The following is a 12,811-nucleotide window of genomic DNA, read 5'->3' as shown; positions in this document are numbered from 1 at the left end:
CTGGCAGCCTGACACCTATGTGAATGGGATGTCGATAGAAGACCCCCTGTGAAGGGGGTCTGGGAGAGTGGGCTGTATGGTGGAGAGCAGCACAGTAGCGTAGGGGGTTGGGGGAGCTGAACTGAAACCACAGAACCCACAGCCTTGGGAAGAGAGGGGCATCTCCCCACCCATCTGGCCTCTTTGCCCTTTGTAAGCCTTCTGGCACCTTGTTCAGGGACGTGTGGAGGGGCAGCTCTCTGTCTGGCTTCTATTGGTTTCCCTCAACACTCCTTTCCTCCTCTCACCCTCTCCACGCCCACCCCCCAAGGATTCATCTAGGCTCATCCTGAGTTTAAACCTAAAGGGGATTTACTGTTCCACACGGGCAGCTTGTGTCGCCTCAAGAAAGGCCCAGGACAGCCAAACTTCTTGATCTGAACTCCCTAGCAGGTAGGCGGCACATGCACCTCCAAGGACAGTGCAGCCAGCCTGCCAGGCGGGTCCAGAGAGGACTCCAGCCTCTGGGGTTTCCAAGAATGCTGGATTGTTCTGTACACCTGAAACTAACAATAAAAAAAAAAAAAGAATGCTGGACTGGAAGTTCAGAGCGTGGGGCTTTAGAACTAATGGGGGTCTCAACAGGTCACATTTTCTCCTTGAGCCTTAATGATACCCATCATATGACCTTGTGAGGTCCATGGATGGTGATGGAAACAGGCGTCAGCTCTGGGTCTGGATCTCAGTAAGCTCCCTTCTTTCCCCTTTATCTGCCAGCCAGAGTCACCTATCATACAACCCCAGGATAGTCTTGAGTGGCCTCCCTTGCAGTTGTGCAGTGCACGGCCTGTGCAGCTGTATAGGACAGCCCTGCTTCAGGGGCTCCTGCCTTCTTATTCCATTCTTTTCCTATTCCTCTACCTTCTCTCCTGCCTTCATCTTTGGCCCTGAGCAGCTGCCCTATGCAAATTGGATGCTTGGTTTTCTTGCCTGCCCTTCCTGTCCTTTTCCATCTAATAAGATTAAGCCCCACCTCTAGGAGAAGCAATGACCCATAAGTGGCTACCCGGGCCAGTTTGTTCTCTGCCCTTCTGAATCCAGACTATAAATGCAGTTCCTGGCAGAAGCAGCCTGTGATAAAAACAAGAGCTGAGAGCTGGGCTGCCTGCACTGCATCACCAGCCTGGGGCAGTGCTAACCTCAGCTCTCCAAGGAGGCCAGGGAAATTGGGAGGGGGCATCAGACAGTCTCAGCTGTCAGGGGGACCTCAGATGGGGAAAGTTTCCAGCATTCACCTCCTCCTCCTCCTTCCTCACAATCAGCCTTCGATTCTGGGGGCTCCAGCTGATACCTACACACATAGATACCCACACATCCACACACACACACACACACACACACACACACACCTCCCTCCACACACCCTCCCACACACAGATGTGTGCACAGAACCAAACGCACTTTATATGGCTTCTTGCCTGGGGCCCTCGGAGCTCTGAGTTTGTTTGCAGCACAGGTTTGGGCTTCTTCCCTTCTTTCTGCCAGCCTAGGGCAGGACAGAACCCTCAACCCAGTTGAGGGGCATGTAGAGCTGAAATCCAGCCCACGTTCCTCTCTGGTCAAGCCTCATGCCTGAAAGGGCTGTCTCACCAGAAAAAAAGGGCACCATTATCAAATCTGCACAGAGCCTCCTCTCAGCCATTGGGCCCAGTATGTCACATTCTGGAAAGTGAGCCGTTCCCAAGGGCTCCTCAGGCCTCAGGCTTCACGGGAAGGAACACTCAGGCCCCAGGCCAGCACTGGGCAAAGTGTGGTCCTTGCTCAGGGAGTGGCCCCTCTGCGGGGGCCTGGGGATAAGTGTCTTACGGGGGAGAGAGGAAGCGAGGGACATGTAGGAACCTGAGCCTGGGAGGTCGCAGGCTAGCACTTGTCCCTGGATGAAGATGCATTGGGGTGGGCAGCAGAGGGACTGGGAGGCAGTTCCTGGAAATAACAGGATATGCCCAGCCCAGGGCTCATTACTGGGAAGGAGCAAGGAAGCAGCTGAAGTGGGGGGGCTCCGGAAGCCTGAGTGTCCTCACATGTGGGAACCATATTTCCCGGCTGCTTCTCAGCTAGAAATCCCCACAAGGCCCCACCTTAGAAAAGCAACCCCTTGAGCATGGAGCTCACATCCCTCCCAGTGGACCCCTTCCTGTACAAGTGAGCTTAGCAGGGCCACAACAGGTAAAAGCCTTGCCCAGGTCCCCAAACTGGAGTGGGAACTCTGGCCTTCCGAATCCCAGTCCACTGGCTTTGCAGCACATTTTCATCGCCTGCCCAGGAAGAGGGCAGGGAGTAGGAGTGAGGGCAAAGTCATCTATGCATCTCCTCTTGGGGGACCTCGGAGGGTCTGGGCTGATCCTCGCAGCCTCACACCCTGGCCCGTCCCTGGTACCCTCACTGGAGCAAGCCCCTCTGGGGCTTCCGACTATGTGCTGCATGTACCCAGGGGCAGGGGGGGGGGAGTGGGGAGGCCTGAAAAATGTATACACATTTTAAGAGATGTTATCTTAAAGAGTGTATACATTTCTTTGGCACCCTCTCTATGTGCCTGTGTGGGCATCCTGCTCCAGGGCAGAGCAGCAGAGCCCCGACACCCTTCAAAAGAGCTCGCTGACAGCCTGTGGTCACTGGAGGCCTGTGATGAGTCGGTTCGGCCACTTCTGGGAGGCATGTAGTGTGGCACAGTTCCCTATTGTCATCTGAACTCCTCCCACATTGTGGAAATGGGTGCCTTTTTCTTTCTTGCTTGCTAAAATGTCTTTAAATCTTGAAAGAGATGCTGGGGGATGGGGAGAGGCAGGACAGGACCTTCTAAGTACCTACCACAGGTAAGTGCCTGGCTGGAGGGCTCAGCCCTCTGAGCTCCAGCCTTGTACGTGGCTGTGAGTAAGAAGGGACTGTGGACAGGAGTCAAGCGTCTGGGTTCTAGTCCCACGTTTGCCACCTCGGAGCTATGTGGGCTTGGGCAAGCCCCTTAACCTCTCTGCTCCCCTTCCCTTCCCTGTAAGATTGTGTGCCCTCTTTACCTCCTGGTATGTGCAGAGTCATGAGGATCAAACGAGACTGTGTGGCTGAAAATACACAGAACTGCTCTGCCTTGTCCTTTGCACCTCACCTTAGACTGTGAAGGAGGCCAGTGGGTGATGAAGGAATTGCCTTGCTTATTGTGTTTGTCTCATAGATTTCCTCCTGCCTGGCATTACTTAGAAATGCTTTCTTTCCAGTCCTCTGGAGCCTGGGGGGCAGTGGGGAGAGCCTCAGGTCCCTGCAGGCTGCCCAGTCTCTGGGCCTGGTGCCTGCAGACCAGATCTCTTTGAGCCAGCAGACTTGCTACAAGCAATTCCAGGAAGGCTGGCTTTGCCCTCAGTCTCCTGGGGCTCACATCTCCCCCAACCACTGCCCTGGAGCTGCTGCAGGTGCTCAAGAGCTCCTGTTGTGTGTCTGAGAGCCATCCCTGGGACCAGCGAGGGAAAGGGGCCCTGTCACTGGGTGTCCTGTTGGATCCTTCGCCATTGGATCCTGTTGCCATGACTGTACCACTGACCCTTTACCAGTCAGCCATTAGCATCCCCATTTTACAGCTGAGGAAACCGAGGTTCAGAATTGCCCAAGGCCACACAGAAAATAAATGGGAGAGCTAGTCCCATGTCCTTTTCCTTAGTGGGCCCAGCTGTGCCTTTCAGATGCTCCCATTCCTGGATGTGCATAAGCCGAGTCCAGGAAACAATTAAATACTAATCCTGGAAGCTGCTAGGCTCTGAATAGCCAGAAGCAGGAGTCCGAGCTTCAGAGGAGACCCATGGAGTCCTTGCTTGCTTCTCAGGGCCCTTACAGCCACATCTGGGAGAAAGTGCCTGGCATTACTCACTCTGTCATGTGATAGCAGCCTGCCGGAGCATGCAGAATTTGCAAAAGTAGGAACATGAATAGGGGGCTTCTGCACTTATAAAGTCCTCGAAAGGGTTCCCAGAAGCCATCTGCTGTCCTCAGGCAGGAGCAGAGTTCATAGAGAAACCCGAGGCATTTAAGACAGTGATCCCAGACTTCTTTCTCCCTGTGCAGAGACTTCCTTGTGTCTAATCTCCATCCATCCTGCTGTACTCTTCACCCTCACACCTCTAGTCACAGAAGCAGGAGATTGTGAACTGAGAAAGGAAGCTCAAAGATCTTCCAGTTCAGACCCCTAGGTTGACGGGCAAAGAAACCAAGGACTGGGGAGGGGCAAGTGCTTGCTCAAGGACACACAGCAAGTTAATGGCTGAGCAAGTGGGCTTTCCCAAGTCAGTCCTCCTCAGGCAACCTCTTGAGAGCACACCCATTTCATGGAAACTGGCTCTTGGAAGGAGCTCTTTATAAAAGGGAGGAAGCAATAGGAACAGCCAAGGTCACATTCAGTTTCACCTGCATCCTCTTCTTTGGACCCTCACAGTGACCCTGTGGCAGCATCTGGTGGGTTCCAATTCAGAGACCAGGAAACAGGCCCAGAGGTGGCTTGTTCACTATCCTTTGGATGTAAAAAGCAGAACAGAGCCCACATTTCAGTTTTGTTTGGCAAATACTGACCGAGCATTACTGTGTGCCAGGCACTGTGCTAGGCACAAGGGAAGTGGGGAAAGCTGAGAGCAGCCCTGCCCTGCCCAGCTCCCAGTATCCTGGGGGGATGACTTATCCTGACAATGTCTGTGGGAGAGCAAAGGGAGCATCTCTCCAAGTCCACAAGAACACTCAGGGCACTTGATCCAGCCATGGGGACAGGAACAGGCAAGGGGCTATCCCGTTCCAGCTTCACTGACCTGGTGCTATCACTCTCCCCTCCACCCTGAGTTGGGGGCTGGTCAGGCTCCTGGGATTTGCTCCTGCTCCCCTCCAAGCCTTCATAGCCCAGACATCCTCTTGTGTGGCTGGTACCATCAGGGATTGGAGAGAGGTTGGGGGTGGGAACTCTTTTCTCTACAGCTTCTCTGGCCCCTTTGCTTTCCCCAGCTCTTGGATGGGTGGCTAGAGGGGCAGACTTGGGTTTGGAAGGCCTGAGTCCTGGCCCTGGCTCTGACCCCACTGCGGCATGGCCCTTGGCACGTCTCACCCTCCAGGAGCCTTCATTTCCTTGTCAGTGAAGTGCCCAGTGCTGGCTGCTCTGACCGCCCAGCCAGTTATGAGCGGCTGACGTGGTGAGTGCTGAGGGCTGACGTTTGTTCCACATGTGATGGAGAGAGCTGTAGTGTGCTCTTCCCGGCGGCCCTCCTCACGGCCTGCACGCCTCAGCTAAACTCCTTGTCGGGCCAGATTTGGGAATAGGTCTCAGCAGAATTCCAGAGGCCTGGACCCTGCTGCCCTCCCCAGCTGTGAGGAGGGCCAGCTTGCTGTGAAGCTGTGACCTGTTTTCTGGGGTGGGGGTTGGGGCTGGGAGATCAGGTTGTCCTGATTTTTCTGAGTCCTCTGGTCCTCATCCTGACCACAGCTCCGAGGGACTGCCTTGGGGAGGTGAGAGCAGCTCTCTACCTGGCTGTGCTGAAGGGAAGATTAAAAATATCCAGGAGCCATCCCTGGGGAGCGGAGGGGAGCAGGAGTGCAGGTGCAGGTGCAGGCCCACCTAGAGCAGGAGTACACTGGGCCTCCTGGGCTCTGTGGGAGCTGCTGGCCGGGCTTTCCTGCTGGGGAGGAGAGGAGAGGAGAGGAGAGGGCAGGGAGACAGGCAGGTGGCCAGGTGCATGGCGGCTGCCCTTTGGCCCCTCCAGTCCTGGGCCCGCCCCTTGCCAGCTGTTTGACTCTCACCTCATCTCTGAACCTAGTTTTTCCTCTTCTGAAGGGTGGGAATGAGAGTCTTCATCCTGCCTACCTTAGAGGGTTGTTGAGGGTGAAATGAGTTCATGACATGAACATCTGACAGCCAGAGCAAGCATTGAACTTGGGGTTAGGTATCATGCCCCACCAGCTGCCTTCTACAGGAGGGCGGTCTTGTGTGACCATCTCTAGGTGGCACTGACAATGCACCTACCTCGTTACTGGGCAGAGCCTGACCCCCAAAGCACTTTCCTGAGCCCTGACCCTTAATGAAGAGGGCCCCTTTCCTTGAATGAAAAGGCTAAATAGGAATAATGATGTTAATAATAATTAGCATTTATTGAGCAGCTACTAAGTGCTATGATCCAAGTGTATTTAGTCTTCATAATTCTTCTAGTTAGGTACTATTAGTATGCCCATTTACAGATGAAAAAGCACTGACTCAGAGACACGGAGTAACTTGCTCAAGGCCAAATAATGAAAATATGGAGGAGTCTAGATTTGAACCCACATCTGACTCCCATACTGTGTTATTTCTACTGCATCTGGTGCCTTTCCCCAACCCGCTTCCCTGTGCTCCAAAGGCCCCTCCCTCTGACTGTCCGTCTGCCGGCAGGGTATGACTTTGCTGCCGTCCTTGAGTGGTTCGCTGAGCGGGTGGACCGCATCATCCTGCTCTTTGATGCCCACAAGCTGGACATCTCTGATGAGTTCTCAGAAGTCATCAAGGCCCTCAAGAACCACGAGGACAAGATGCGGGTGGTGCTGAACAAGGCCGACCAGATCGAGACGCAGCAGCTGATGCGGGTGTACGGGGCCCTCATGTGGTCCCTGGGGAAGATAGTGAACACCCCAGAGGTGATCCGGGTCTACATTGGCTCTTTCTGGTCCCACCCCCTTCTCATCCCTGACAACCGGAAGCTCTTTGAGGCTGAGGAGAAGGACCTGTTCAGAGACATCCAGAGTCTGCCCCGAAATGCTGCCCTGCGCAAGCTCAATGACCTCATCAAGAGAGCCAGGCTGGCCAAGGTGAGGCTGCTTCTAGGGAGATGGGCAGTTTGGGTGGCACCAAGGGTTTCGGGTGGTGGAATCAGCCGCGAGAGCTGAGGGCTGCTGCCTGCAACCTTGTGCTTGCCTGCCCACAGGACACCATACTGTAGCCACTGTCTCAGGAACATCAGCCGTGCCAACCCTGGCAGCCACGGGGCAGGGGTTACGATCATAGGCCCTGGTGTCAGATGACCAGATTAGAGCCCGACTCCACTGTTTACTAACTGTGATCCCAACCCAGCAAGGCCCTCAGTCTGCCTGTTTCCACATCTGTAAAATGAAAGATTGGCGGATAGGGTTGAACAGAGAATGTAAAAGCCCTAATCACTGTGCGTGTGTCCGCCGAAGTGTTCAGTAAGTGTTAGCTGTCGTTACTGTCTTCCTTATCAACATCATCTCTAGTATTACTATCCCCATTACTGCCTTGACCTTAACCCCCCACCGTCTCACCTTTCCCGTGAAACCTAGAAAGACAGCCCAGCGCTGCAAGCCGTGTGAGCAAGAACGTGGAGCTAAGAACTGTTTCAGAAATAGGAGCAGGAGGAGGAGACGTTTCTGGGGAGAGATGGGTGAGAGCCACCTAGAGGGAAGGGAGGAACCAAGGGTCTTGATGTGAAGCGCTCCCTCCGCCCCGGTTTCTCAGGTCCATGCCTACATTATCAGCTCTCTGAAGAAAGAGATGCCCTCGGTGTTCGGGAAAGACAACAAGAAGAAGGAGCTGGTGAACAACCTGGCTGAGATCTACGGCCGGATCGAGCGGGAGCACCAGATCTCACCTGGGGACTTTCCCAACCTGAAGAGGATGCAGGTAATCAGGGTCAAACAAGCTGGCTGAGCAGCCTGAGTATGGAGGAGGCCACCCTGGATCCCCGGGATGGAAACGGAACCCAGAGTCGGAAGGCAGGGAGATGACCCTATGTCTGTCCTCCCTGCTGAACTGTCTTTGGCCCAGAGGGTGTCTGTCATCTGTGGGCCTGGGGAGAAACACAGAGCCCCAGTGCTCCTGGAGGGGCAGGGGTGTCACATGATGTTTGGGGCCTGATACCTCTAGCTTATGATCTTCCCCAGTCACAGCCACCACAGGCTTGGACTCCCCACCATGTCATGTAAAATGGTACCAGTGCTCTGACAGAGGTTCTCCAGGCCCTCGAGTGCTTAAGTTGACCTCTGAGCTCCCACTTGGGAGGTACTGGGAACACCAGGCACAGAGGAGTCCACACAGGAGCTTGCCACCTTTGGGGGCACACTGTGGGCCCCTCTTTTGGGTCAGGGACTGTCACACATGATTTGACCTGTTATCCCCCAAAGCAATCCTCTAAGGGAAGCCTTATTATCCTCCCTTTATACATGAGCAAATTAAGGTTTATAAAGCTAATTAACCTTTGCAGTTAATTTGCCCTCAGTGTTATGAATGCAGTGGTCACATAGGCTGCCAGTAGAAAAGCCAGGAGCGGTCCCCACAGTCCAAGCAAGAAAGCACCACACCATACTAACTGGATCCTCTCTGAGCCTCTGTCTCTTCATCTGTAAACTGAGGCTCCAAAAGCACCCGCCTTATATGGATACTGAGCATCAGTGAGATAATACTCACAAGGCACTTAGCACAGAGCCTGGTACAGACTGTGCCCTTAAAATTCAGTGGAAGTTAGGTAAGATGTCACCACTGGGAGAGGCTGAGTGATGAGCACGAGGGACCCACCTCTCCATACAATTTTTGCCACTTCTCATGATTCTATAATTAATCCAAAATAAAAAGTTTTTTTAAAAATTAGGGAATTCGAGAAAAAGAAACAGCCGATGTGGTAATAATATTGATTTTGCTCTTGGTGCTGATTTTCATCTTTAGCTTGGGAATCAGTTTCTCAGTTTAAGACTAGGGGTTCAGAACATCATTATAGTCCCAACTAGGCATTTTTAGTTTCCTATCTGGTAAAATAAAAAGAAAGAAATAGACATTTAAAGTATGTGTTTGTTCGTATATCCATTCATTCTTCTATAACCACCTACCATGAGCCAGTCACTAACGTCAGAATTCCTTTAACATAATTTGGGTGTCTCGACAGCTATGGCATGGAACATTTTTAGTTTCTCTTCTGTTAAGAATTTAATGATCTATAAGTAAGCATTTGGGAAGGTGACATTTGAAAGGAACCATATGACCCCTTTTTTAATGTGAGGAGTCCTTTCTCAACATGCATGATCTCACCTTCTCATTTGTTTGCCATCCCTACATTAGGTTCTGTGTTTCGGTATGCTGAATCAATAATGTAAAGGGCCGTCCTGTGGGGCCATGGGTGCGGGGGTGGGGTGGGGGTGGTGGGAGCACCCACTGTGCCCCCTGGAAGATATTGGGATGCCTATTTGGGAACCCACCAAACACACCAGGAAGTGAACAAGCTGGGAGAGATGCAAGGGATCTTGGGAGGTTAGACCCTGAGGGCAGGAGAAACGGCTTGTCTGCTCCTACCCTCCTCGCAGCCCCCACCGTCTCTCTGGTTCAGCCATGCCCTGGGAGAGAGGTGAGACATGCCCAAGCTAACACTTGCTCTTGAAGTGTAACTGTGGGTGTTTTGGGAATTGTTCTGCAGTGAACTCAAGGTGCTTGTCTCTGACACTGTCTCCAGTGCACTGGCCTCTGCCCAGGGTCCTGAGATTGCTGTGACCAGAGCCAGGGCAGGAGTGGAAAGCTCTCACCTTGTCACTGTAGAGGCCAAGGAGAAGCTGGGTGTTCTAGACTCAAGACCTTTCCAAATCACACAGACGTGCAATGCGGAGCCTATTTCTCTTACCGTGTGGCGGGGGTGTCGTAGGAAGGCCAGGAGGGGAGCTTTTACAAAATCCACATGCCTGCCCAGGTCTACCGTGTCAGAAACTTCGAGAGGGGAGCTGATGTTTGAAAAACTCTCTCCAGGTAATTCCGTGAGCATTCTGATTAAGAACCACTGGTTTGGGGAAGACCTTTGGCTTCTATTATGATTTGTTTTCAGTTACCTATGTCTCAGTTTTTCCTTCCCTAAAATGGATAGAATGTGATTTTTCCTGCCTCAGCAGAGCACTGGGGGGGAGGAAAAGAGATAATATAGTGAAAGTACTTTGTGTTTTTAAAGTTTAACCCTTGTTAAAGTAGAGAGACCCACGTGCCTGTCTCAGAGGGGCATAGCATTCAAGAACCACTGTTCAATAGCCAAAATTAACTGAAAGAGAAATTCAATTATTTGCTTTCTAGAACAACATTAAAAGTAATCCAAATAAACAGATCAGACCAATATTTGTTAAGTTTTCCTTTCTTCCCCAGCAACAGTTCTACTCCTAAAAACATTCCACCAAGAGCACATGTGCCTATTTCACCTCCTCTCTCATGTGTGTTATTACTGTGTGATGTGGATCAGCTTAGCCTCTAAGCCACAGGACTGTGAACATCCCCACGTTAGTCGAAGGCAGCCTCCCCATCTAGGGGAAGGATCTCCTTCCACTGCCTCTGTTCTCACCTTCCTTTCTGTCCCTCTTCCCAGGACCAGTTGCAGGCCCAGGACTTTAGCAAATTCCAGCCCCTGAAAAGCAAGCTGCTGGAGGTGGTAGACGACATGCTGGCCAGCGACATTGCCCAGCTCATGGTGCTGGTGCGCCAGGAGGAGACGCAGCAGCCCGCCCAGACGGTGAAGGGCGGAGCGTTCGAGGGCACCCTGAGTGGCCCCTTTGGCCACGGCTATGGGGAGGGGGCCGAGGAGGGCATCGACGACGCTGAGTGGGTGGTAGCCCGGGACAAGCCTATGTACGATGAGATCTTCTATACTCTGTCACCGGTGGACGGCAAGATCACGGGCGCCAACGCCAAGAAGGAGATGGTACGCTCGAAGCTGCCCAACAGCGTGCTGGGCAAGATCTGGAAGCTGGCGGACATCGACAAGGACGGCATGCTAGATGACGAGGAGTTTGCACTGGCCAACCACCTCATCAAGGTCAAGCTGGAGGGCCATGAGCTGCCCAGCGAGCTGCCCGCCCACCTCCTGCCCCCATCTAAAAGGAAAGTTTCCCAGTGAGAGGAACAGGGGGAAGTTCTGGTGTTATAGGAGATGGGAGAGGAGATCGTACACACACACACACACACACGCACACGCACACGCACATGCACACGCGCGCGCGCACACACACACACACAGGCACAGATCCTGAGAGCTGCACCGAAATGAAAGGGGACAGTGGTCCCCAGGTTTCCAGGCAGATCTTTGTTTGGACACAGCATTGGTAGAAGCACAGGAGCATGCCCAGGGTCCCAGGTTTCGAGCCTGGTCTCCATCCCCCTCTCCCACTCATCTTCCACTGCCCAGAGATCTGCCTTCTACCCTTGAGGCAGTTTGTTCATCGGCACACAGATGGCCCACCCTCCTCCAGATTCCCCAGATTCGGAGGAGATGGGAAAGCTTTTTGCTTAATAGGCAATTCACTTGGTTTTCTGAGCTTTCTCCCCCTCTTTGGCTTCCTAAGAGGAAATCTGCTCCAAGCTCAGATGTGCAGGAAGGGGGCTATGGCAGGGGAGAAAGGCGAGGGGGGAACACCCTCGAGGAACCAGGTTCCAGACTTGAACTGCTCTTTCCCAGACTTAGGCTCTGTCTGTCTCAGCAAACCTGGCTTTGAACCCTGCTGGCAATTCATTTCAAAGAATCCCAGTGAGGGCGGTAGAGGAGGAAATACCGGCAGGAAAGAAAGCAAAGAAACTATCCTGTCATCCTCTCCTCAAAGCCAGTCAGGGTGGTTTTATTGCACAGATTTTGTGAGAGTCGTGTGTTTTTCCTCCTGCCCTCTGATGTGTGGATGCTCAGAATCGACTCACATTCCTCTTGCCCCTCCTGTGTGCCAGGAGTTCTCTTAGACACTTTTAAATAGACATCACCCCATGTGGCCCTCAGCACTCGCCAAGGGACTATGCATTAGTCCCCTCCCCCATATTTCAGATGAAGAGCCTGAGACCCAGAGTTTTAAGTGGCTACGAAGTCCCATGGGTCACACGTGATGGACAGAGGATTCAGAGCCAGGGCCACCCTCTTTCCTCCTCTGTGATGGTGTGTGCAGGACCCCAGCATTGCCGGCTGAGGACAAATCAGGGAGAGGAAGCTGAGCATGCAGGCCCCTCACTGCCTTCCAAAGCAGGCTGACACAGGAGAAGGGCCAGCCAGCATTTGGTGCGCCATCATCAGTCTGGCCACCTGTCACATCACAGAAGCAAACCGTGCCTTCTGGCCATGTGCCCCAGATTCCTGAATTCACAGAAGTCCAACAGCACCAGCGAGAGAGTGGGCCTGCCTGCTGGATGCTGTCCATGTCTGTGCCTCCCCCACCTCCCACCCATAGCCTGAATCATCCCAGCTCAAATGCAGCCACCGACTCTATCAAGTGGGACCTCGTGTGGATTCTCAAAGAGCCAACTTGAGGGGTCTGAGGTGGCATTCCCTGCAGGACCCTCAGCATCTCTGTGGTGTCCTTGGAAAATGTCCACCATGTTCAGTGCCCCGCTCCCTCCATCACGGTCTCCTTTGGCTTGCTTTATGGCCACTGAACCAGTCACTTTGTGTGCTATGCTTCTCCTCTGATGGAAAACAAAGACAAGTGTAACTTATTTTATATCTATGTTCAGACTATATACAGAATATTCTATGTATCTGTAATGTGCTTACTACTGTAGTGCGTTTGTCATTAGAATTCATGTTAATACAGCATTTATCCTTTGGTACCCACTTGGCCACAGAGCATCATTCCATGGAAGGCTGAGGGAGAGGGGCTGGGTTCTTCCCTGGCTTTCCTGGTGGCACCTTGGGCAGAGGACTTGGCTGCCCATAATGACATCCACCTATAACATGCCCTTGACCTGTCAAAGCACAGCGACTACCCAGGCTGCCCGCATGGAGCACCGGCCCCTGCCACCCGGGATTGGAGATGGTCCCCAAACCTCTGGGCCCCC

At 53.0% G+C, this 12,811-nt stretch overlaps 1 protein-coding gene across 1 annotated transcript in view; it reads left to right on the top strand.

Moving 5' to 3' along the window:
* Positions 1-12,587, top strand: part of EHD3 (EH domain containing 3) — a 28,963-nt gene extending 16,376 nt beyond the window's left edge. Inside the window, exons 4-6 of the mRNA XM_019667293.1 lie at positions 6,422-6,834; positions 7,499-7,663; positions 10,368-12,587. Of these exons, the coding sequence (XP_019522838.1) occupies positions 6,422-6,834; positions 7,499-7,663; positions 10,368-10,895 (1,106 nt within the window). The 3' untranslated portion in view covers positions 10,896-12,587. The remainder of the gene's footprint in view (positions 1-6,421; positions 6,835-7,498; positions 7,664-10,367) is intronic.
* The last annotated feature ends 224 nt before the right edge of the window (positions 12,588-12,811 follow it).

Source organism: Hipposideros armiger, unplaced genomic scaffold (genome assembly GCF_001890085.2).
Source record: "Hipposideros armiger isolate ML-2016 unplaced genomic scaffold, ASM189008v1 scaffold_493, whole genome shotgun sequence".
In the NCBI taxonomy this organism is placed as follows: Eukaryota; Metazoa; Chordata; class Mammalia; order Chiroptera; family Hipposideridae; genus Hipposideros; species Hipposideros armiger.
The sequence above is the reverse complement of the archived record's forward strand: the minus strand, read 5'-3'. Positions and strand labels throughout refer to the sequence as shown.